Source organism: Platalea leucorodia, assembly GCF_965183815.1.
Source record: "Platalea leucorodia genome assembly, chromosome: 2".
In the NCBI taxonomy this organism is placed as follows: domain Eukaryota; kingdom Metazoa; phylum Chordata; class Aves; order Pelecaniformes; family Threskiornithidae; genus Platalea; species Platalea leucorodia.
The window spans coordinates 131398407-131422415 of NC_138824.1; the positions used below are offsets into that span (position 1 = coordinate 131398407).

The following is a 24009-nucleotide window of genomic DNA, read 5'->3' on the forward strand; positions in this document are numbered from 1 at the left end:
AACCAACCACCAAAAAAAGTTGACCCTTCAAAAGTGAGGGCCGGATTTGCCGAAGGACTGAGCATTACAATTCAGTTCCATTTCAAATTAAATTTGAAAATTCAGATTTCAATTAAAATTCAGTTTCAGTTTTCTGAAAGACTTGTAGTTACACGTGACGATGGAGTTCAGTTCCAACAGATGCAAATGGATGCAGTTGGGCAAAAATGTCAGTGTTAGTTTAATGTAGTGAAGGATGGGCTCTGGGTTACCTATTACGCAGAACAGAGATTTCTGGTGTATTTTGAAGGCAGCACCTCAGTGCCTAGTAGTAGCAGCCTAAAACCAACGTGAATGTTAGAAATCATCAGGAAAGGGATAAAAAAAAAAATCCAAAAAGGGAATCCTTATTCTTGTTCTAGTATAAATCTTCAATGTTGCCCTGTATGTGGATCCCTATCAGAGGATATGGTAGGAGCGGGTGGCAAGGAGGGAGCATAAAATGTCAGCTGGATTCCATATGAGGAACAACTTCGTAGACTTTGAGGAGGGAAGGGAGATGTGGCAGGGTGCCGTAGCAACACGAGTGGCATCTGAGAAGGCGAACGAGGAATGATCTTTGGTTTTGAGCAAGATCCTTGAAGGAAGAGGCATCAGAAATTACTAGGTCCTGCGTTTAGGACAAACGAGAAGGTATCTTCTCATACAGGTGCAGTCAAACTGAAACTCGTTGCTGCAACTGTGAATACTTAAAAAGGAGAAAAAGAAAAATAAACCTGACTGGAGTTTACCCTTCCCTGTGTGTCTGATGTTGATGGCTGTTGGAAGCTGGATGTTAGTATGTTTTGTTCTCACATGCAAGCACAAGAGTAATTTGGCTTGGAAAAACCTATATAAAACAATACAGGTTTTGGAGTGTTTCTTTACGTTTTGGTTACCCCGTTTGCCTGCTGTTATGCTGCTTGAAAAATTCCAGTCGCGTTTAGAGGGCACAGAAGAATGCAAGCGTTACGATACATCAGCAGCTCAGAAAGAACGGTTACACATCCTTTACTTCATGGCACGTATGAGGCGGTTGCCCACTGTTTTCATGAAGAACCAAGGCACTTTGTTTTTCGAGGCGTAGTGGAGCATTTGAACAGGTGACAGAGTGAGGTCTGCAGTAGTTTGTACGTCAGTCCTTATTTTACAACTTGATTTTTTTCATTTCTTTATTTCTTTCACGCATTTTTAAAGCTCTTGTTGAACTGAAACCCCTTAACTGTGTTCATTTTGTTTGAAAGCTGTGCTCATCTTGAGCATTTTTGTATGCACTACGTTACTTCAGTCTTCAACCCACTTCCACATGTCAGGCACACAGTATAGTAATGCTAACAAAGTAAAGTAGTTTGAATTAATACTTTCTAAATCCTCAGACTTTTTAGGTACCCCGTCCTGCCACAGTCCTTCAGGGTTTTGCTCTGCCTGAGGTTTGCTTTTCCTCAAGAACAAAACAAAACCAAATTCTATTTCAGTAGTTTCCTATTCTACCACTTCGAAGGAATTTAATTGAAAGGGAAACGTGGTCTGTTTGCACCATAACTGCTGTTCCCATGGAAAACGTCATACAGCTAGGAATCCGTAGGCATTCCGGTTTGCTTTCAGAAGCAGTGCCGTGGGCCAGGCTGCGGGACGCGGGGCGTAAAGAATAGGTTCTGCTAGCACTTTCTCTGTATTAATGCTTTATTGTTTCCACCCTTGTTGAGCTTAACTGGACTTTGGCATCTAGTGAAGGTATTAAGGTTCAAGCAAACTATTTTCTGACCTAGTTAATGTATTTTTAAAAAAAAAAAAATCTAAGCTCTGAGGCTTTCAACTGTCAACAGACTGCTAGGTGAAAAACTTTGCTGTACTACAGAGGGGCAGGTAAGTCCCTTTAACCGGGACTCGCGCAAGGGTAGTGACAACGCTCGCGTTGCATGTCAGGCAGCAGGAAACAAAAATATAGTGACTGATAATCTGCTGCTCTCTTGAGCTAGTCTTTCAGGGAAGCGCCTTATGAGAGGCTGCAATTCTTTTTTTTTAACCTGTTTTAAGCTGTTTTACCCTCTTCTGCTTGGGTCAAGATAGCCAGCTTCACTGTAGAGCAGAAAGTAAACAAGGTGGCCGTAGCCTTTTATCCAACAAAATAAGAAATAGAAATAAATAGAAAAAAGTAGAATTAGAAATAAGAGCACTCACCCAAGAGATGCGAGATCTGGATTCAGTTCCTTCTGAAAAGGTTCAAATGCACATTTTTCCGCTCGGAGAAGAGTAGTTTTACCCACCAGTCCTTGCACTGAAGCAAAGAGTTCAAAACTGAGCCAGAAGGAAAACAACAACAATCTTTTGTGATTCTCCCCCTTGCCGCCCTCCCATTGCTAGTTGCCTTTGTTCTGGAATTCTCCTAGTATTTTACAAGTTTAAATCAAAACGTTTTAAGGTAACTTATTTTTTTTGGCGTTAAGAAGGCCGAAGTATGTTGCTGCCTGTCAGCTAAGATGTGCTGACTTAGTTGCACGCTATCGTGCTCTGATTTTAGTACTTGCTAAAGAAGTGGGTTTTAAGAAGACACTTTCTAAGGAAATAAATCTCATGTAAAAGTTTTCTTTTGGGGAGAGGATTTACGAAGCAATAATGATATTTTTGACTTGTTGCTGTGACATATCCTGTCCCAGATCTGTATCAAGCTCTTTTGGTAGAGAATACTTAACATCCCCTAACACACTGTTCTTATTAGGGCTTCCACCTCAACCTCCACCCCTGTATAGCACTACCTGGGCTGACAAAATGTAAGTGTGGACGGCCAAGGCCCTTCTCTCCAGCTGCTCGGGACTGAAGTTCAGTAGTGAAAACACGCGTGCCCTCGCTCTCTACGTTCACAAGCACACACGCGCAGTCACAGATCTCTTTAATATCTGCCCACCTATGTCCACGCCTGGATCCTGAGCTCGCTTAACTCACCATGCTTCTCTCCTACTCAGGGGCTTGTCCAGCTTGCTGCTTGCAAGCAGACAGATGCACGCATTTGTCTCAAGCATCCTCACAATTGCGGATCCCTTGAATATCGGCACACGCCCTCCGTCCGTGCCTGCATCCTGGGCCTCCTGCTCCCCACCTAGTCCGGCTTGACGTTTGCCAGCAAATTACGCATACCGTGCTCCTCCGCTCCCACCACCGCGTTTGGGGAAAATGTAAATCCCCCCACCCCACGGAGCTGGTGCCCTATGGGCTTTGAGCCTGCCCCACTGGCTGATGCTGGGACCCTCACCTGCTCCGGTTGCAGAGGCCCCTTCACCCAAGGTCTGACACCAGTTGCTGGCCCCGAATTCACCCTTTCTGGGCACCCCAGGAACGTGCTCCCTAGTCCGTGGCCCCCCAGCTACCGATGCCCAGACCCCCAGCCGCTCCAGTTGCTGGCCCCGCAGACACGGGGCTTTCTCCTGACGTCTGATCTAGTTCCTGGCCCAAATTCACTCACGCTGGTCTCAGTTGCTAGCACCTCATCTTTACAGCACTCCTGCGGGCTAGAGAGGGCGGTTACGTGGTAAGATAGTTCAGAAAAGATTCGTTATTAAGTTTTGCACAGTCCCGCTTGTCCCTGTCTTACCAGTTACAAAGTCCAGGCTGGCTCTCTGCAAAACCCTGCCTGTAGTTTCTTAATGGCCCATTAATTAGTGACTGGAGACTTTCTCTCTTCGTGATTGCCTCTCTTATCCCTTGTCTATCAGGTTTGTGTCACCCTGTGTTTTACTTGTTACTCTCCTGTTATTTATATATCTCCCTTTGAGCTGAAAAGATCCTTGATCTGATAACCTTAATGAAGCAGATGCTCTCACGTTCCACGTACCCTTACAGTATGTTGCTTTTGTATATTTTTAAAAATTGTTTGGTCCCAGTAAAATATGTCAGGGGGGAAAATGCATCCTGTGTTTTTGAAGATATTTTCTTTTATCTTTTGTCTTTTTTTTTTAAATAGCTGGCTTCTGTTTATGACCTACCACTTCCAACATTCATGTTCAAAAATTTTAGTTAAGGACTTTTTGCCAAATACTCTTTGCAAAGTAGAAATCTAACATAACATGGCGGTGGTTTGGCCCCGGATTGCTGTACTGGAAGTGCCGATGCTGTGGTAAAGGAGACCATGTTCGTGGGACTTCTGATACCACTGCTAGGTGGTATGGATTTACAAAGTAGGTGCAGTGTGGATGCCCAGGCAAACAGGAAGGGTAAAAGAAGTATCAAATGTTTTGGTTTTTTTTAATTCACTGGGGAACCATCCACACCGTGAACCGACTATAGCTTTTTGCTGTATGTAATCTGGTAGTTTTCTTCTGCGGAGCTCCTTGAGAAGGATCTCTTTGACTTTCTTTGAATTTGCCTTTACCAGTTCCGTGATGACTTATGTTTGTAAGATGGTAGTTTAAAAACGTCATCCTAAGCTCTTGCTTCTTTGAATGATCCTTCTGAAAGCGTTCAGGTCCTTGTCATACACCTGTAACTAAACTGGTTTCGTGTCTTATTGCAAAAGACTCTTTCCAGCGGAAGTTACTAGAACCTTGGAGCTGCCGACTCAATACTCATTTGACTTGCATCACTTTGGTGAGCGAAGCGGTTAACCATACTACCGAACCATCCGCTGCTTTGTTTTTTTCACCAGGAAAGAATATATCGGTGCTTGCTTTTTTTGAGGACTTCTTCCAATCCGTTCTCTCTTTCCTCTCTTGTCTCACCCAGTGGAAATGTCGTATGACACACAGGCTTATGAAGTTTTTTTTCTCTGTTTAGGGGATCTTACTGACTTAGTGGTTTACAGACTGAATAGCTGAGTGGTTCGCTACCTGGAAAAATAAGGGAAGTATGGCATTCTTTTGCTGTCAAGGTCTGATTAAGTAACACATTAGATATGGTGGTCGCTTCCATCCGACCGTGTTTTGAATTCTTTTGGGATAAGCACAGACCCCGGCGATATCTAGGGTTTGAACGTAAAGCTGAAAACTGATTTTTGCCCCTCGATAAGTTAACTTCTCATTGTTTAATGTGTTGTGCTGAGCATAGACATTAACTAGCTCAGGACAAGGAAGTTATTTCTCATTTTTATTATAACCCTGACATTTTATTTCTTTTTGCAGACAGTCATAGATGCCCATATCTTTCCAGCTCTTATAAATATTTTGCAAACGGCTGAGTTTCGGACAAGGAAGGAAGCTGCTTGGGCAATCACAAATGCAACATCTGGAGGCTCTGCTGAACAGATCAAGTACGAAATAGTTCAAATCTTTCAGTGCAATTGAGTGAATCAGTGTTTTTGCAAGAAATCAAACTAATAACCTAGAAACTGGAAAACCTTTCTGTATGCTTCCAGCGTTTGTAGCCAGGGAGACCACGTCTTTGTATTGAGTTGCGAATGAGGCATTCATTCCTTTAGGGAGAAATCCCATAAGTATTTCAGCTGTAATACTTATTTCATTAATTGAACCATTGCTTTCACGTGAAAAAACTAAATGCAACTTTTAAACTCATTTCGTAGTGGTCATTGTAGAATGTAACAAAGTGCATTAGCAGCCTGGAGAGGAATAGCTCAGCCCCTCAGACAAGGGCGTTGTGTGCGTTGTTTTTCCTGTTTAACTTATACGGGTACATTGTGCTTATATGCAATTTTGTATAAAATAAAATAATAAAATTATAAAGACATAAAATTAGTATAGGTTATATTAATAGAAATATTTATAAATTGTAGCTATAGAATGATAAATTTACATTACAAAATTAAATTATTATTTCCTATCTATAGATGTATATAATTTCTCCAGTTTCTGCAGTCGAGTTGATATTTTATCTGACTGTTTCGGTTCTTAGACCTTCACGCTCAGTGCTTAAATGGCTACGCCAGTTCTAATTTTGCAGACAATTTACTGGGTTCCATGTGATGTTTTTCAGGTATTTAGTAGAACTGGGATGCATCAAACCACTCTGCGACCTCCTTACAGTAATGGACTCAAAGATTGTGCAAGTAGCACTGAATGGGCTGGAGAACATCCTGAGGCTTGGAGAGCAGGAATCCAAACGCAGTGGCACTGGCATTAATCCTTACTGCGCTCTTATTGAAGAAGCATATGGTACGAGCAAATCGTCTGTGGAAGGCAGGGGTTAAAGCAATGATCGTGAACCCATTACAGTTTCAGCGGACCAAATTCTATTCATTCCCTCCTTACTATTATCTGAAAATTAACTGTTCTTTGACAAGTCTCCATTTACCAATGTACTCCATCTTTTATGTTACCTTTGTATGTAGATGGGAGACAGTGTGCGCAGATCTTGTAATTTCTTTTGACCCTGAGGGAGCCTTCTGGGTGTCATTCAGCCTCAGTACCTTCCCTCCACAGCAGATAAGAGTTCAGGCACGCTGCTCTGTTGCTCAGGTTTCAAACCTTTCCTTTCCCTCTCTGCTGCCCTGTAGAATTATGGCAGCAGCAGCAGCTTCCTTGTTTGCCTTTGCTGTGCTGAGGTTCTGGCAGGTAGCAGCATCATTTCATCCCAGTTTGGAGCTACTGCTGCTCTTCAGGTTAGTTTCCGTGTCGATTGGCAAGTACTTATTAAGAAAAATAAAAATGGGTTATCAAGAGCAGTGTAGAAGAGGTCAGTATCACTGAACATGGTTTCTTGAACCGTGGTTCCCTTCACGGTTACCTTGACTTCCAGGGAAGAGTTATATCAGAATAGGATTTTTTCTTGCCTAGTTCTAGGTTTTAACTTCCTTTTTCATGTCAGTGTTGCAGAAATGTCTATAGACTATCAGAGAATTGTTTCCTCTAGTCTTCTTACATAGTAAAAGGAGCAGACAAGAAAGCCACTACAATCCCCAATATTAGAGATTTACTAGAGTGGCTAAGACTTGGATTTCATTACAGCATCATTCCTAGGTATCAAAGATAGTTTAGCTTGCTGTATTTTCATTTGTTTGACTACAAGGCCTGAGTTTGCCCACCTGTTTGACGTCTGACCCAAAACTGGTTGCATGAGTTTTTAACTGCATTGTACATACACATGATACACGTGAGCTGATGGAGTCTCCATCCTTGGAAGTTTTGAAGACTTGGCTAGACACAGCTGACCTAATCCGGTGTTGGCCTGGGCTGCAGGTTGGATTAGATGATTACCAGAAGTCCCTTCCAACTTGCGGTTATGTGATTCTGTAGTCATGGTCCTTGTAAACAAAGCGCTGTGAACACACTTTCAGGAAACATGGTCCTCAAAGTCTCTTCAGAAAAAGTCTTTGAGGCCTTGTTCTTTAGACATTCGAGCTTGTGACTGCATTGTTTGAGTGAGAGGGTAGAGGCAGACAGAAAGTGTGAAACACATCACCCAGTTACAGGGAACTCTGTTTTTCAACCTGTTTTTCCTTGGGTGTGGAGAGTACAAGTGGGTAAGGGCCTCCACAGAGGGACCTGTTCTTTCTGAAGGTGGGAGACAATTGTCGTGGAACTTGATGTTCACAACAGACGGAAAATGATCATGGTCATATGCTTTCACCAAGCTGTAACTTTTACATACTTCTTTTCTCTGCAGGCCTGGACAAGATTGAATTCCTGCAGAGCCATGAGAATCAAGAGATTTATCAGAAGGCCTTTGATCTGATTGAGCACTACTTTGGAACGGAGGATGAAGACAGCAGCATTGCCCCACAGGTGGATCTCAACCAGCAACAGTACATCTTCCAGCAGTGTGAGGCTCCCATGGAAGGCTTCCAGCTCTGAGGTGCCCCTGTGCTGTGTGCTCCTCTACCTAACCAATCCTGTTGTCGAGCCACAAGCCACCCGTGGAGTGATTCTCTCAGTGTTTTCCATAACCCTGTTTGCGCTCATTCGCTTGCCTTGTGCACATGCTCTTACATACGTCTGGAAAACTTTTGGCTCTCCATGGCAGGATGCCCCCTCCTTGGCAAGGGGTCACCAGAATCACCCTTCTCCTCTAGATTCTGAACCTCTCCACTGTCGTCTTCGTGGAGTTGAGGCACCTTTCTATACTTTGAGATATTCTCTGCTCCTATTAGAGGAAAATAATCCCTCCTCCACTAGCCCTCACACTCCTGGCATCCAAGATAAGGCTGCCTTTCTCATGTATTTGCTGCAGTGTGTGCCTGCAGTCCAGGGAGACATTCAGACTTTCTGAGAACGTAGCTGAATCCATTCCCCCTGCTCTTCCCTGGGTGCCTCTCTGGATGGCTGTGAGATGCGTTCAATCTTCACATGCAATGTATCTCCTTTGCTGTATGTGCCAGCTGGGGTCATTGGCATACAGAACATGTTAGAAAGAATAGAGTAAGTTCTCTATCCCCTGCAACGACAGGCTGCGATGGACGTGTTTCCTGGTTCTTAAGGATACTGAACACATCTGGCCCCATCCCCTCTCAACACTGAGCTCCCAAGCTGGATTGCAGACCACTGTGGAGATTTGTATACCTTCCCCGTCTTTCCTCTCCATCCACAAAAAAAGAGCCTGTGAATAGGTCACTCTTACCACCTCCCCAGAAATGACCTTCCAAACCAGCTTCTAGAACGGAGAAACTACCCCCACTTCTGCTTGCCAGCACAGTATGATCCAGCCGGGCCTTCCTTAAAAATCAAGCCCTTCCTGACTTCACGCTCCAGAGTCTGGTCTTTGGTATTAAAGTTATGGCTGAAAAATTCCTGTCTGCCTCTTTACCTTTTTACACAGCGTGACTTGAACAGATTTATCTTCTGAAAAATTACCTTCTGAATACAGAAATCTTAATTTGTAAAACTTAGCACAAGGAGCGTTTGATCTCCTTTTCGTTCTCGCAAGACAAGAGCTTCCTCTCCAGCTCACCTGATAAAACGGAGTCCTCCTGGTCAAGCCCCTTATTTAACAACTAAAATGACACTACGTTCAAAGGATAGTAATATTCCCCCCGGATCCGCCTGGCCCTTTCATTTCATTTTTTCCTTTTGCTGTTTACGGGACTTCAGGTGACTTAGCATGGAACGCATGGTTCCTACAGGTGACATCTATAAGGCATCGCTGACTGCATGACAGCTGTCATCCGCAGCTGTGGACTGCCCTTCTGCTAGCAGCATGTTCTTGGCTCCGCAACCTGCTTGGATCACAGACGTCTGATGCGAAGGCCAGCCGCTCCTCACCGAGTTCAGCGGGCATCGACGCCCAGCTCTTCACGCGCCCGGGGACGTGCCGCCTGATGGAAAGCGGCGGTTCCGTTTCTGTAAATGCAATGGATTTCCAGGCCGTCCGCTCCCCCCCCCGCATCGTATGTTCTTGCAAGCCATTTTGGACGCTCGGAACACACGTTTGTCCAGTGTTAACATTTCAAAATCGCCACTGACGACTGCGGTGTCGCGTACCTGTGGTAAACGTTAGTGGCAGAGCTGTCTGCAAGATCCTCATTCTGACTCCTCTCGGTGACAAGCCACTGCAAAAGCAAAACCAGCCCATTGGATACAGAATGATGCACATCTATAAATCGCTCGGCAAACTGCTGAAAGAAGCTCGGCAAAGGCCCGAACATCAGCTCTGTGTGACCGTTATTTAAATACAGTCTTCGGTTCTGTCTGTGCTTCAGGATGGAGACTCTGACCTGCGTGGCCGCCGCAGAAGCCACCTGCTGCCGCCCTAGCTAAGCCAGTTGGCCTCCTCCACCTTCCCTCTCCCCCTTACTTTCTCTAGTGCTGCTTTGTGCTGAAGGAACATTTAGTTTACTGCACTTGATCTGTAAATGGACTTGGATTCTTTGTAATTTTAGGGGGTTAAATTTGGTGGTTAATTTAAAAAAAGCAAAAAAAACCCCTCAATGTTGCCTTTACATCACATATAAATAACTGTGTTTCTCTTTTCTTGAAGGGTGATAGAAGCACTGATCAGTAGCAAAATCTTGTTTTAGCTTTTGGATTTTTTTGTGCTGGATTTTTTTACGTGTAAATTTCCAATAACATGTCATTTCTATAAGATTTGTTTAAAATCATGTACCTCTTATTGGATGGTATAAAAATGCTACATATTTTGTAAACAAATCTGAGCAAAGTGTGTGTGCATATATTCTGTATATTCATATATGTATATTCTGTGTATATATACACTAGTGTGTATATATACATATATACACACACACGTATATATATACACACATGCGTATGTGTGTGTATATATACATATCTATATATCTATATATCTATATATATATAAGTGTTTTCTCTTCCAGGCTAGTGAAAACAATGTGGTGCATTGGCGTTTCCCTCCCCTGCCCCCCAAGAAAATAATGACAATTGCCTCTAAATGAGCGAATTAAAAAAAAAAAGAGTCCATTTAAGCTGAATGGTGTGCCTTCCTGTGTAAGGAGCCTGGCCAGTGTTTGTTACTTTTGCCGTGGATATGTGAATTCAGAGCAGATAAGTATAAATCTTTAAACTTGGTATGTTTGTTTGAAGTGACAGGCCTGGTTGACACAGGTAATATTGTTGTCATATATACTTAGACTGTGTAAGGCATTTGACTGGTACTGCATAATATTTTGACTGAGAACTAAAACAATACAAAAATCAACATGGCACACATTAAATGGATTAAAATGTGGCTAACTCATAGGTCTCAATTTAATTTTAAACGGTGCTTAATTGAGTGTATTTCCATCAGGATCTTCCAGCAACCAGTTCTTGGCCTTGCTCTACTTAGCCTTACTAATAGGTTGAAAAGGAACAAAATCTACTTCTGACAAAGGCTGCAAATTATGTGGGTACGGAAGGGAGATCAGACTTGTGAATTATGAGAAGAACAGCTCACTGATACAGACTGATCAGAATTACTTGGTAAGCCAAGGGCAAGTAAACCGTTTGCATTTTAGTAGAGCCAAACGTGTAGTGTAACGTTACCCATCTAATAAATAAAGTTCAGGCCACAGGTGAAGGACTCTGTCTTGGAGGAAAAGTGCCGCTGGAAGAGTATGAGGATCATTATACGTTATCGCTTGAACGCTACTTCCTAACACGATTCTGTGTGGCTAGTGTAATGCTCACAGGTACGAAAAGAAATCTTTAGTAGAAAGGGGGAATTTATATTAACTTTATATTTGGCATTGGTGAAAACCCTGTTTTACAGGAACGCTCTCAGTGTTGCCATCAGCAGTTAAAAAGGGATGCCAAAAAATTGGGAACAGCAATGACTGTAAAAAGGTTGTAAGTTCCATTCAGATGAGAAACGAGGCACTTTTTTAGGCTGACGTGATAGTAACAAGGGTTATGTCCCCTGCTAGAAATGTTGAAACCAGTATTCTCTGCTTTCCCGAAGGACGTGCTGCTGCTCCAACAGGAACTGTCTCGGAGAACACCTCTAGCTTCCACTTTTGTGAAGGTCACACTGCGTTTTGGATGATCTGTTCTTGTTTTGTGTGTAAGTAGGAGGCAGCATGGTCTCGTGTGTAGAGGATAAGCCAAGGAGCTCTTGGGGTTCTTGGGTTCTTTTAGCTCTGCCGTGTAGTGTGTAGTGCCAGAAAAGCGACCTCACCTATTTTCTTCTTCCCTTATCCTGAAAATTGAAATTAATGCATTGGTTTCTGTCTGCTTGTGGAGATCCAGTCTGATCACCTTCCAAAAGCCCCGCAAGCTGGTAAGGTGAAAAGATTAATGAGAACCAGGGATCTCTGAGTTCCTGCAGCATCAGTGATGAGGTGAAACTACTACACCAAGGTTTTAACAATGTCTAATTTTATACTGGACATTAGAGAAAGGAAGATGTGGGACTCCCAGGAGTTGTTACCTAGCCGTCCTGTTCCCAGACCTGTAATGCCTTTTAGGTGTTGCGTATTTGTTGAGGCAGCGAACGGGAGCTATCGTTCTTTCAATTGGTAAAGCTCCCAGTGGAACGTGGCCGGCAGGGTCGCTCTTGGATTCAGGAGGGCGCGACAGATGGTGGGGCAGGAGGTTATTGAAGGCTCACTAAGCCAGGACCAGGGCTTGGGGCTCCTGGGAAGACAGCACAGACAGGGAACTGCTGCCTAGAGACTTCAGCCAGTTCTTAAATTCCTGTCTTGGTTCCTTAATGCCAACCAGCTACTGGTGATCAGAGTCCCTTCGCTTAAGTCTTAAGGGAAGGGAGGAAGGCACTGACCGCGGAAAACCTACGTGTTCTTGAACCCGCATTTCTGTAACTATCGGCGCCAAGACTGTTAGGAAGCAACTCCCACCACCCGCTCCTAAATGTGACAGTGCTCCTGGTGATGCGCCTCTGTGCTTCCCTGAGGATTTCCAGAACAGCTATTTTACCTCTGTGCCAGCTTTAAGTAATTCCCCATGTCTTCCTGTGCGATTTCTTTGCTTCGGGGATTGGCACAAGATATCATCAGTACTTTTCCCATGCCAATTTTAGCCAGTAGACGTGAAGGTCTTTCTTCAGATGCCTGAGTTTTAGTAGGAAAATAAACAGGACCTCTTTATGTACTGCTACGGCCACGTCCATGGGGCTCTTGCCTGCTCTTTTGAGGCAGCGTTCAAGTTGGCAGATGGATCATTGCGTTGGGAAGTACCTGTTGCCTCTGGAACAGGTACAGCAATATGGCATGTGGTATAGGATTGATAATTTGACTTTTTTTGAATAAACGGGAATGGTGTTGCAGACCGAGCCAAAGGGGAGAAAGAAAACTAAAAACTGTTCTAAGGGCTTAGTATGTTCTTCTCCATCAGGCACTGTTAAAAGGGTGTAGGCTAAAGCTATGAGCTAATCGGGTGACGATAGGTGTATTAAGTTCTCCAGTTGGCTGCTTAGGCCAGAAACGTGTGCTGGTTTGTAACCATTGTCTGTGTTTAGAAGTGCTTTCTTGGAAGCCATCGCACTAGGAAAGAAGTGGTTTCTTTCATTGCCTCCTGGAGAAAGACTGACTTACATCATTTTTCTAGTACCCACCTACTTGCAAATGTTTGGGAGCAAGCTGGAGGCAGCACAAAGCCCAAAGGCTCAGGCTCTTATTTGAGGCTCTGGAACCGACGTGGCAGCTGAAAGAACACACAAATGTGCGCAGCGATGCACAGGTTTTATGGTAGATCCTGAAATGGTGGAGGTACCGGAGTGATAGAAGGAAGGACTTCTGCATGGAGCTTCTGCCAAACCACTGGACTAGAGTTCAGTTTTTGAGTAAACTCAAAAAAATTATAGAAATGTCAGTAAAATGAAAAACTGGTGATCATTGCTGCTCAGGGGCGTTGCTTTCTAAGTGTTATTTTACAGGTTTTTTTATTAGAAATGCTTTACCAGCTGCCTGAGTCCAAGTAGTTTTATTTCCAAAACGAGATGAGGTACCTGCCTGCTCTAGTCACAGCGTGCTCTCGGAGGCGCTTACTGAAAGGGGGATATTTTTGAGAGATGCATGGTTTTAAGCTCTGCCATCACAAAGCATAAATCAAATCACAAGCTTCTCTTCATGGTAACCCGAAATACTGTCTGAAGCGCACGTTCTCCTTTCTGGTCTCATTTAATACATAAATGAGCACAGGCACACAATCTGGGAGGCTTTTTTGGCTCCCACCGCTGTGCTTGCTAGGGTGGGAAGGAAGCAGAGCTGTCACGAAAGATCTGCTCACGTACCTGCAGCGGAATGAAGCGTGACTTGGGTTCAGCGCTAATGAGCGGACAGATCTGTGGAAGCCCGCGCTGTTTGACAGCGCGCTTGCGGTAGCTGCCTTACAGAGGATCTGGTAACAGGTCGCGGCATCGTCTGAAGTTTATAGCTTCTGTGGCGGAATGGCTGCGCAGCTTGTTTGATTGCTTACAGCTCATCAATGCAAGCGATACCCAGAAATGCAACTCCTAAAAAAGCGGGCTGCCGCAGCTATTTTCTAGCTCTAGAGGAAAGGACAAAGTGTTAGAGAAGACTGCACTGGATAGCTTATTGCTTCTCTTTTCCAGGTATAAAGACATGATTTACCCTGCATTTTTTAGTAGGGCTTTTAATGCTTTTTCAGCAATAGCGCTAATTTTTAGTAGTACAAAAAAAAAAAAAATCAGCAAAAAGTTTTAAAGAAAAAAATCTGCTTCCCACTATCAGGAAGCTCACAGACTAAATCTGCCAAACACATCTGCCTCTTCTGTTCGTGGCGTCCCCAGTTAGCAGGCAGTCCTGGGAAGTGACCCAGTTTCAGACAGTCCTGACAGTCCCAATCTACATTTCCTTCCAAACAAACTGAAAGGAGGAGGAAAAATACTGGTCTCCAGTTGCAGCGGGCTGTTCAGCACGAACAGTATGTGACTCTTCTGGGATGAATGCCAGAAGCAGGACTGTTGGGAGTTGCTCTTTGCAGGTATTGCTGCGTCTGCTGCTTCTAAAACGCGAGGCAGATGATCTTTAAGCGAGCTAGGATCAGGAAAGCACAGATGACAATTTAAAGGGGGAAACGTGCAAATCCAAATGAGGTTTGGAAAGAAGAGCTCAGCAGCAGAAAGCAGGAACGCCTGATTGACTTTCTCGTACTCGCGTGCCTCTAAATAGTAAATCTGATAGCACAGGTTGAAGCTGTTGCTCAGTAGTCCTCGAAATACTCATCTCTCTTCCCTTGGCTTGGACATTTTCTCATGTCACTACCAGCTCTGGTGTAAAAACCATTAGGTTTTTATCAAAAGGAGGCAGTTCTTCACAAAAAGTAATCCTTCACTTACTTAAACAGATGCAGCCAGAATATATTGGACCTCGAACAGGTAAGCAGGCTTTCTCATAACTTACGATCATTCTGATGATGTTAATGCAGATCATACAATTATTCCTGACTCAAGGACTCCCCTAATAATTGTTCTCTCTACACAGAGAGGAAGGTACGGAATATTTTAGGCAGCCTGTAACAATATAGAATACCTATAGCACCATTCTTCATGAAGGGACCTGAAATAGTCAGCGATAGCAGATGACTGCCCGGCAAAGGTATTTTGTTTGTACAAGTGTGGATGTGCAAGTGGGAACCGAATGGGCTGTCCTTTCGTGTCTCAGTCATCTTCTAAGTGGTAAGAGCGAGCGTAAGACTTCGTAAGGGAGATTGGTACCACGAATGCAGGTACAGCCCTGCTGTCTTTTAAAAAAGATGCTTAGTCTTGTGCATAGCACAGGTGGGAAACAACTATTCTGTCTATACAGTTTGCTCACTTCTCCTGTTGCACTAACTGTGAAGACGACAGCTTCAGGAAAGGAGTGTTAGGAAAAGAAAATAGGTGTTTCTGTTTTTAATAATTACAGGATAACGTATTCATTCTTTCTTGAACATGAGAGTACAGAATTAACATACAGGAAAGATGTGACTGTATCCTCCTTCCAGTGCTGAAAAGGACGTCAGCTTTTCTTCCCCAGCCCTTGGTCTCTTCGTTTCCCCCTCTAAGGTTTAGCAGAGGCACTCTGAGTAGCTTCCTCTCTCCATTGAGCTTTCTTCTCCAAGTTTATGCTCGTAAGAGATTCATGCCTTTTCACAGCCTACAACATAATGACAAAGCAAGAGCAGAAAGTATCACCTAAGGGACCACGGAGATGAAACTTGAATCAGTACTTTACAAAATAGCTGGCCTGTCCTTACCAAGGCACAGTTCTGTCAGCTTTAATGCCAGCCAGGGAGAGGGTGAAAAGAAAATATCCATAGACTATTTTGGCTTAAACTCATTATTTCTCTGGGAATAAATTAAACCTTGTTGTTAAGGCACTAGCAGATGTAGTCTGTGCTTCTGGTCAGTATCTAATACTAACCGCTGGTCTTCAGAAGTCAGAGGTACTGGAAGCAAATCAGAAGTTAAGCATAACAGATGCCAGCTGCTGTGAAAACGAGGGTCCCAAAGCAGCTGTCCTCCTCTCCTCCTGGCGTTTGCATCCGTACTACTCCAGTCTAAGAGGAAAACGCTCTGGGAACTGTCAGTGTTTGATCTCTCCTGCTAAAGCCAGGGGAAAACCTTTCCGCTGTTCTGCGTCAGAGTGCTGCATCCTTTTCATGTTGATAGGGGAATGCTGACAAGTAGAAACGTCACTTGACCCTTCCATAGCTTGGGGTTGAGACCCTGTGCCTAGTTTTAAGGTTTCTCTAGAACACTTACTAGTCTACAGAAGCAAGACCTGAACATTGTCATCAGAAGAACTGCTTCGGAGAAAGGCCGCGTACAAATCAGGTTCTGCCCGTGTAGATGATTTAGGCTCAGGGTTTTCTGCTTCCAGTCATCCTTAAAAGAATGTGACTGTGTTTCTGTTACCACCGTGCTTTTTATCAAAAGCGACGTGACAACACGCTGCCCAGATTATATTCACATTCCTTGACTTTGAGACTAATGCTGCGGAGAGGCTTTAGCTTGGCTTCGGTGCACAAAAAGCGCTCCTTGCTTCTTTACAGAAGTACCACAAAGTTAATAGTTCACCAGCTACGTGAAAAAGCACGTAAAGTTAAGGCATGACTAACCTTTGCTGCACTTGGCATCTTAAATTTTACACTTCCTCACTTCGGATGGTGCAAATTAAATCGCAGACCTAGTTCTGCCATATGCTGAGCTGCTTCGATACCTTGCCAAATTCTATGCAAGTGAAGGATACTCAGCATTGACAGGACTTGGGGGCTTTTCTAGGAAATATTGTTTGTTGAATCAAAAAACTCATAATTTGAGAAAAGTTGTGCCATCCACACTAAAGGAAGACTATTTTCTAGTGCAGTTAAAGGGCACAGAATTATTACTGACCATCTCCCCACTGTTTAAAAAGACTTTGAGAATTCTCAAGTCTGTGGGGAAACGTACTCATTTGCTATTATATGGAGCCTGCGAGTGTTGCAGCGCGTAGAGGGGCATTTGTAATACGCCAGCGGCCCAAGGAGCCTTTACCTGCCTACCAGATCCTCGCAACACAAGGTGCTCCTTCCTTTCAAACTCTCTCAGCCCGTCAGCAAAATTAAAGAGTTCAAACCAGCGCAAGCTAAAATTAAGTATGGCACTGAGAAAAAAAGACTCTTTTTTTTCTTTTCCCCCTTTTAAAGGAAGCCTAGGCGGTCTAACAGTCGCATCACCCTTTTCTGACTTGGAAATCCATCAGTGAGGGTCACTTCTGGGGAACTAGGAGGACTTACTTTTAACTTTTGCTCAGTGGTAAAACGGGAAAAAAACCCCAAACAAACCCAAACCAGTACTAATGATGCGTAGGAAGAACCGAGGAGTTTATGTGAAGATTGATTTGCGCTCACCAGCCAAAAATCCGTGCTTACCTGCTTCCCTTTAATCACCATGAGTATGCATCCCAGTATCGTCAGGGCAATCATTACATAGCTGAACTTCACACGCAGTGTGGTCTTTGCTGCTCTGATTGTTTCGATCCTCAAGAAATAATAATAAAAGAACAGACTCTATCAGAGACCCAAATAAACCATTTGGCTAATTGTTTGATTTCTCCTGGCATGCTACGTAATCTGGTATAAAGCCAACCATACTTGGCTCTTCTCACAAAAAGGTTTTACAAGGACGGGAAAGGCTGATCCCCCGCTACCTTGGGAGGTGCTTGGAGCTGGAAACAAACCCAACATTTTAAACTTTTGGTTATTTAATTGTTAAGAGACAGTGCTGCCTTTCTCGACCACTCGGCTGCGATGCAGAGATGGGAGGCTGCCGTACTGAAATACGTACATTCGCTATGGGGAGAACAGGAAAAGGAGAGGGATGCATTTACTAATAATCCCCTACTACAGGCTTTGATAGTGCTACAGCTTACACGCCGGCTCCTGAACGTAGTACTCCGCAGAAATTCTGAATAGGACTCGGTAAAAGACCAGTGGTTACCACTTCCCTCCTGCTAGAGTCGATAGCCTTAAGGCAATCTGTTTTCCGAAGTAACTAAGGAGGCATGGATGCTTGTAAGCTTTCCAACATCAGCTTTGGGCAGAGGACTCCTTTAAATCTTTTAATTTTTAAATTTTTTTTATTGCAGGGGGCTTATCTAGCCACAGCAGTAGCTATACCACTCCTTTGGGAAACCTGCTGCCTAGTCTACTGTTATCTTTTAAAAACCAGCCATCTTCCACAAGAAGAGTATCGCTGTATCCTTCCAGCTGTACATATGACGAGTTAAAACAAAAAGTCATTTATTTTAAGTTAGCTTAAACTCTGGAGATCATTTTACCCAAATGACATCCCAGTTGCAGCAAATTCAAAGTTCGTATTAGAGGTATCGATGCCAGAAGGGCCAGCGAAGCATAACGCTTTTAGATGGGCTTTCCGCAATAACCAAAGAGCTGTACCCTATATATTCAACCCTCCTTGCAGAATTTAGAGCAGCTGACTCCCTTCTCAAGGAGATCCAATAGTCTCACTGATGAAATCTGGCATATTATAAAATGACAGATGACTAGAAAAGCATCGACATCACGTGAGGAAAGAATAAAGGCATCAAACTAGGTAATGACACCCCCAAAGCAACGGGGACAGTGAACGTAACGGGACTGGGAAGAGATCGCTGTACGCAACCGTGAGTGAATGTGCAATCTTTTACCACGTTTTGACCCTTATACGTGGAGGAAAAAAAGATAGGGAAGGATCCACGATAGTTCAACGTGGTAAATCACACAGGAGCCGAGAACTGAAGGGAGTTTTGTTCTTGGTTTTGAAGGGGAGGGCAAGAGTGATTTGATCGCTGTTCAAAGTATTGATCCCAGTACAAGAGTTCTGATCATAGGGAACATGTCCATCTACCGTGAAAGTAGTAGTTAAATTTTCCTTCCGGGTTATTTGTTTTTGTTAATCATCTGTGATGAACAACGTGGGCGCAGGCTGCAATTAATCTGAAATGCACAGAAGTAGGATTTAAAAAACTTTTTATTAGTTAATTTTTGAAGTACCTTGGGTGGGTTAGAATACACAAAAGGTAGTTCTCTGAACGCAATTTGCATTTTAAATCGATTCTGTGGCCAAGATTAACCTTTGTTTCATAAATGAGTTACTTCTGATCACCGCATCTTGCAAGATTCCTGACTTCTATCACAAGCCCTTACAAGCCACTCTTAATTCAGCTTAGAGCAGGAAAACAAGCTTTTGTGCTTTTATAGTTCTCAGTCGTCTTCTCGGCTTTGGCTGAACTATTTGCCTAAATAAAAACAAGAATTCCCTATGCACTTGCAAAAATGGTCAGCTTTTATCAGGAGTTGGTTTGTCCTTTCAATAAACCATGGCAATGACTTCAATCGCTCTGCTACCTCTGTTTTCTTAAAAACGCTCATAACAAGTGCCTGGTATGCAAAAATATATGAACTGACATAATAAGTTTTAATAATTTACACCTTTATGTATTTCAAATGTAATTTTAAGAAAAATGATTCAATACAAAAATCGAAGAATTAACTATGAACAATATTTATCCATTGTGATACGTTTAGAAACAACTTAGATACATGGGTGGATTTTCAATTCTCATACTGCGCATCCAAACAAATAGAATCTCTCTCTCTCGAGGGCAGCTACGGGGTTTGCTTACCCAAGCAGTACAAGATTTACTGTACCTTTTTAATTTAAATAAATACATATATTTAAAAGCACGTTTTACAAGTTAACCATACTACCACCAGGAATGTTTTTTAAACTAATAATCGCCTTTTGTTGTTAAGTTTGATCTTCCTTTGAGACAGGCGAACTAGAACATCCAGTTTTATTTTCTACTTTTCACACAGGGCAAAGCATTGACATTTGGACTCCACCAGCAACAGGGAAATTTTGACTATATGTATATTTTTTTTTTGTTAGGGAGCCTTTCCACTGTTTGTTAGTTTAAATTCCAAGAGTAAAGTAAGTTGGCCCATGCCCTCCAGACATTCATTAATAAGTATTTTAAATGAGTTTCAGTTATTTTTATCATGACTGACTTTTTATTTTATCATGAAAGAAAAGCACTAGAAAAAGCTCACGCTAATATCTGCAAAAAGCTTTTTTGATTGGGAGAGAAGAGTAAAAATTAACTGAGGTGTGATGTTTTTCTAATGAAACAACCGATCGATGCCAGTCATCCCTTCAGAAAAACATCAGAAGGGCTGTATTATCTCAGCAAGACAGAACTGCTCAGGTCACCTCATCGACAAGACGATACCCCAAACACAGCAGCGTAAGATTTCTCAGCTGTGAAAACCCATTCCGTTTAAGAAGAGTTATTCTGGAGTTGCATTCGAGTAACTTATTCCTGCGCAGACAATGTCTCTCTTACAGCTTCAAAACCGGCACTTACGAGACAGTCTCTGGTATATCCTCGGGTTTTTTGAAATGGCCTGCCCACAACAAAAACCTTTTCTCCCAGTCTGTAGGCTTGTGTCCAGGCACCCTCAAAAGAGGCCGACCTAAAACAAACAAACAAACAAACAAACAACCACACAACCAACCAACCAAAACCCCACCAAAACCAACAGTCGGAGAAGATGAATTGCCACAGCTGTAATGAAACCAGTTAGGGCGAGCAATGCGGGATTTGAAGTCTGACTGCTAGAGTTGGTTAGGGAACAAAAAGTGTATCACAGTCAGATTAACAAACCTGTAAAGATGGATTAAACTGAGGCCACGTCAGGAAAGCCAAATCTTGCCCAAAACCTCTGTATTTGCAGCTCTAAATTTGCAGAACCTGCTCCAGCATTTAAGCTTCCTAAGCTGCTGTGGTATTATATAGTTTTCCTATTACATTTAAATGAGTTTAAAGAATAAATCAAATGGAACTGGTACAGAAAAAACAAAATGCCACACCACTGCATCACGGAATGATAACTTCTCCAGGGAATGTAAGATTTTATCTTATCTGGAGGTATAAACAAACAGATGACCATAGGCCCTTCGTTTTCAGCTCAGTCTTTCAAACTCCATATAAAGCATTCAGAATGTAACGCGGGAAGGTTTCCATACGTACCGTTAAAATCTAGCAAAGACAGCGCAGAGATCGACAGCTTTCCCACCCCCACCTCCTTTTCAACAACAAAAAAAAACAACCCCCAAACACCAGCCCAACAGCGGGGGGTATCCTGTATGGCCCTGCGCTGCCTCGTGGCTTCATGAATTACCTAGGAAGCAGGGCGGACCGACGGTTTGCTGGCGACACCACGTTATTCAGAAACAGAAAGAAGAGGGGCTAAGCGCGAAGAGCCACGGGGCTTGGGAATCCCGAGTCAGCGAGACGGCCAGCGAAACCCCGCGTGTAGGAGCGGGAAGCAGTTCCAGTTCACAGGGAGAAGCCGGACGCCAACCCTACCGTTACTGCCGCGGAGCAAGTCCTCGGGCTTTCACCCAGTTTTTGGCAAAACGGTCAGAAAGGGAAACGGCGTTATTGGCAGCGATTCGGAACACAGAGCAACCCAAAAGCATTATAATGCCATTGTATAAAACCACGACTCCAGCATTTTGAAAAGCACGTGAAATACTGATCCCTCATCTCAGAAACAGCTGGAATAGAACAGGTACAGAGAAAATCAGTAAGGACGAGCCCAGGTATGGAATGGCCACCATATAAGAAACGATATCACAGACCGAGACCTCTGGCCTAGAAAAGCGGTAACTGAGGCTCCCTTCAGCGCAGCCGAGGGCGCCAGAATTGTAAGCGACGTTCGTTATGGGTTATAACGAACAGATCCTGGTTTGGAAGGGGCATCGAATAAAGGAGCGTTGGATGGAAAACAGCACGCGCCAGGTTCAAAAACAAACACAGGACTGTACGTGTTTTCTCACAGCATGTTTCAGCTGAGGAATTCCTTCCCAGAGGATGCGGATGCTAAAAATACATCCAGCTTCAAGAGACCGGGCAAATTCATGAAAGAAAAATCCAGCGAGGGCCGTTAAACACAAAGATGCCACCTCTGGGACAGAAGTCTAGGGAGAAACGTGATGTTTGCCCTGTTTCCGCACTCCTCCTTAGGTCCTTGCTATCGGCCACCGTTCCCATTAGCCTTCACAAAAACGTACGGGACCTCCTTGACCGGCCACTACAGGAGAGGTGACACAGCTAAGGACAACTTTGGTCTTACCCAGCACAGCTGCATTATGTTTTTAACACAGAATTATGCAAAATGCTTCGCATCTGTAACTGTCCCATATATATTTCACTATATATAGTGAAAAAATGTTTCGTGGCCTGAGCGTCACCTGAACGACTCCACCCTTAAGCATGAACTAAGCCAACGATTCAGACCGACCCTCTCCTGCAGGGCACGTTCAGTTTTGCGAGCAGCTGGAGCTGGTTGTACTATGAAAAACTGCAAAGGTATTTCCGCTCATACGGTGGTGTTACACAGCGACCGTTGACGTGGGGGTTGAACAGCGGGTTCCAGAGCACAGCTGGAGAGCCTCAATGTGGGACTGCACGTCAGAGAAGATACCGGTGACCTGCTACAAACTGAAAGCTGTGTTATTGTCACAAGAAGAAATACTGACCCCTGGCTTTGTTAGAAAACAAGAATCTATTGCTAATTTAATCCTTAGTTAAAGATCGGAATTCCCTCTCACAAAATCAGAGGTATTAGCATCTATGTCAGCTAAATTCCTGTTCAGATGATTGCAGCCTGGATACCCAAATATTTTGTGGCATGAAACATAACGTGATTGTTACCAAAAACTCTTACTTTTTGGCTGAAGTTGACTTTCTTCCTGGGGTTTAATGCAAAGCCTTCTGCTTATCTTCAGATCCGCTCCTTTAGGCATCCTCAGAATTGAGGGAATATTTCTTCCCAGCAGTTTAACAGCGCTATCTGGAAGAGAAAGCAGAGGAAGGAAAGGAGCCAAATCGAATTCAGAACAGTAGAAAGTGAGAATACTAGCTTTTAAGTGTTTTTTTTTTTAAACGCAAGAGAAAAAAGAAAGAAAAGCAATAGTTACAAATCTAATACTATGCAAGAAACACCAGATTTAGGCTGTAACAGAGTCTACCAAAGAAATTACAGCTTGACTCCGTCAGCTACGACTTGAGCTCGCCCGTTAACCTTATGCAGAAAAACGGGAACGCAAAACCACAGCCGACAAGCAATCTCCAGCACGCGACGCCCGTCGCGATGTCGAGGAACCGACCTATTCGCGTGCTTCGGAAACGCTTTGGACGGTGCCGTTCCACGGCCCGCGCGCCAGCGTCCCACCCGTCGTGCCTCGTCCCCAAAGCAAGGCACAGGCTTGACAAGAGCCAAGGAAAAAAAGCAGAATTTTGCAGTACCGAGACGCCTACTTTGCAGCGCACTCGAAAAGGCCAGGGCACCTTATGTAGGAAAACACACTCTCCAGCAAGAGCTGCCAAGTCTGTAATTCATAGAACGAAAAAATTCTGAGGGGGGGGGGGAATCTCTGAAAGGCAAAAGGGTGATTTTAAAAATATAAATTCTTTTCTTCTTCTTTATGCTGGCTGGAAATGTCTCTCCTCCGAGAAACACTCGCCCTTTATTTTCTAGGCGTAATACACTCCAGATCTGCAAAAAACCATAAATGTGCGTTTACAGGCGGCCCCCTCAGCGACACCAAAGCCTGTCGGAGATCTTCAGGCAAGGGGAGGAGGGCGCAGGCCCACGCCTCGCCCTTCTCCCACGCCACCCCGGCGGCCGGGCCCGGGCGCTGAGGCTCGGCCTGGCCCCGCCGCAGGCCCGGGGCCGCCCGGGGGCCGGGCCCCCCGCGCCGCACCGCTCCGCACCGCTCCGCACCGCCCACCCGCGGGGCCCGGCGCCTCCGGGGGGCCGCCGCGCCGCCTCGGGGCTGCCAACGCCGCTTCCACCCGCCGGCGGCCGCGGCAGAGGCCGGGCGGCTCCCCCGCCACCCCGTCCCGCCGCCGGGGCGGTCACTCACCGGCGCGGCCCCACATGGCGCGGCCTCGGCCCTGCCCGCCGCCCCTCAATGTCACCGCTGGGCCCGCGCCCCGCCCCGGCCCCGGGATTGGAGAAGCGCGGCGGAAGGCGCGGACCCGGCGCCGGGACCGGGACCGGTACCGCCGCGCTGCCCGCCCGCCCCCGGAGCCCGCCCCGCCCCGCGCCGCGCCGCGCCGCCAGGGGTCGCCCTCGGGCAGGG

General features: G+C 44.5%; 2 protein-coding genes across 4 annotated transcripts in view; one reads left to right on the plus strand and one right to left on the minus strand.

Moving 5' to 3' along the window:
* Nucleotides 1-11383, plus strand: part of KPNA1 (karyopherin subunit alpha 1) — a 55495-nt gene extending 44112 nt beyond the window's left edge. The window contains exons 12-15 of one of the 3 annotated variants that reach the window (XR_014227464.1): nt 5130-5257; nt 5938-6116; nt 7567-11044; nt 11314-11383. Coding sequence is in view for 1 of the 3 variants with exons in the window: in XM_082304571.1 (XP_082160697.1) it covers nt 5130-5257; nt 5938-6116; nt 7567-7754 (495 nt within the window). In the remaining 2 variants the exon portion in view is untranslated. Of the gene's footprint in view, nt 1-5129; nt 5258-5937; nt 6117-7566; nt 11045-11313 lie in introns of those variants that run through there. The other 2 variants (XR_014227465.1, XM_082304571.1) reach the window with 2 other exon arrangements.
* Nucleotides 11384-11529: 146 nt separating this feature from the next.
* Nucleotides 11530-23940, minus strand: FAM162A (family with sequence similarity 162 member A). Its single transcript, XM_082304572.1, has 5 exons — nt 23791-23940; nt 22590-22715; nt 20222-20330; nt 17226-17334; nt 11530-15469 (listed from the first exon to the last, which is right to left on the minus strand). The coding sequence occupies exons 1-5, from the start codon at nt 23804-23806 to the stop codon at nt 15374-15376; spliced, it is 456 nt and encodes a 151-aa protein (XP_082160698.1). The 5' UTR covers nt 23807-23940; the 3' UTR covers nt 11530-15373.
* Nucleotides 23941-24009: the final 69 nt, after the last annotated feature.

Excerpts from the sequence above, each read along its gene's own strand:
- FAM162A (XM_082304572.1), bottom strand. Across the intron at positions 20,331-22,589 it reads AAGTCAACTTCAGCCAAAAA|GTCGGCCTCTTTTGAGGGTG; the intron begins GTAAGAGTTTTT and ends TGTTTGTTTTAG. Across the intron at positions 15,470-17,225 it reads TGGTGATTAAAGGGAAGCAG|GCTGTGAAAAGGCATGAATC; the intron begins GTAAGCACGGAT and ends ATTATGTTGTAG.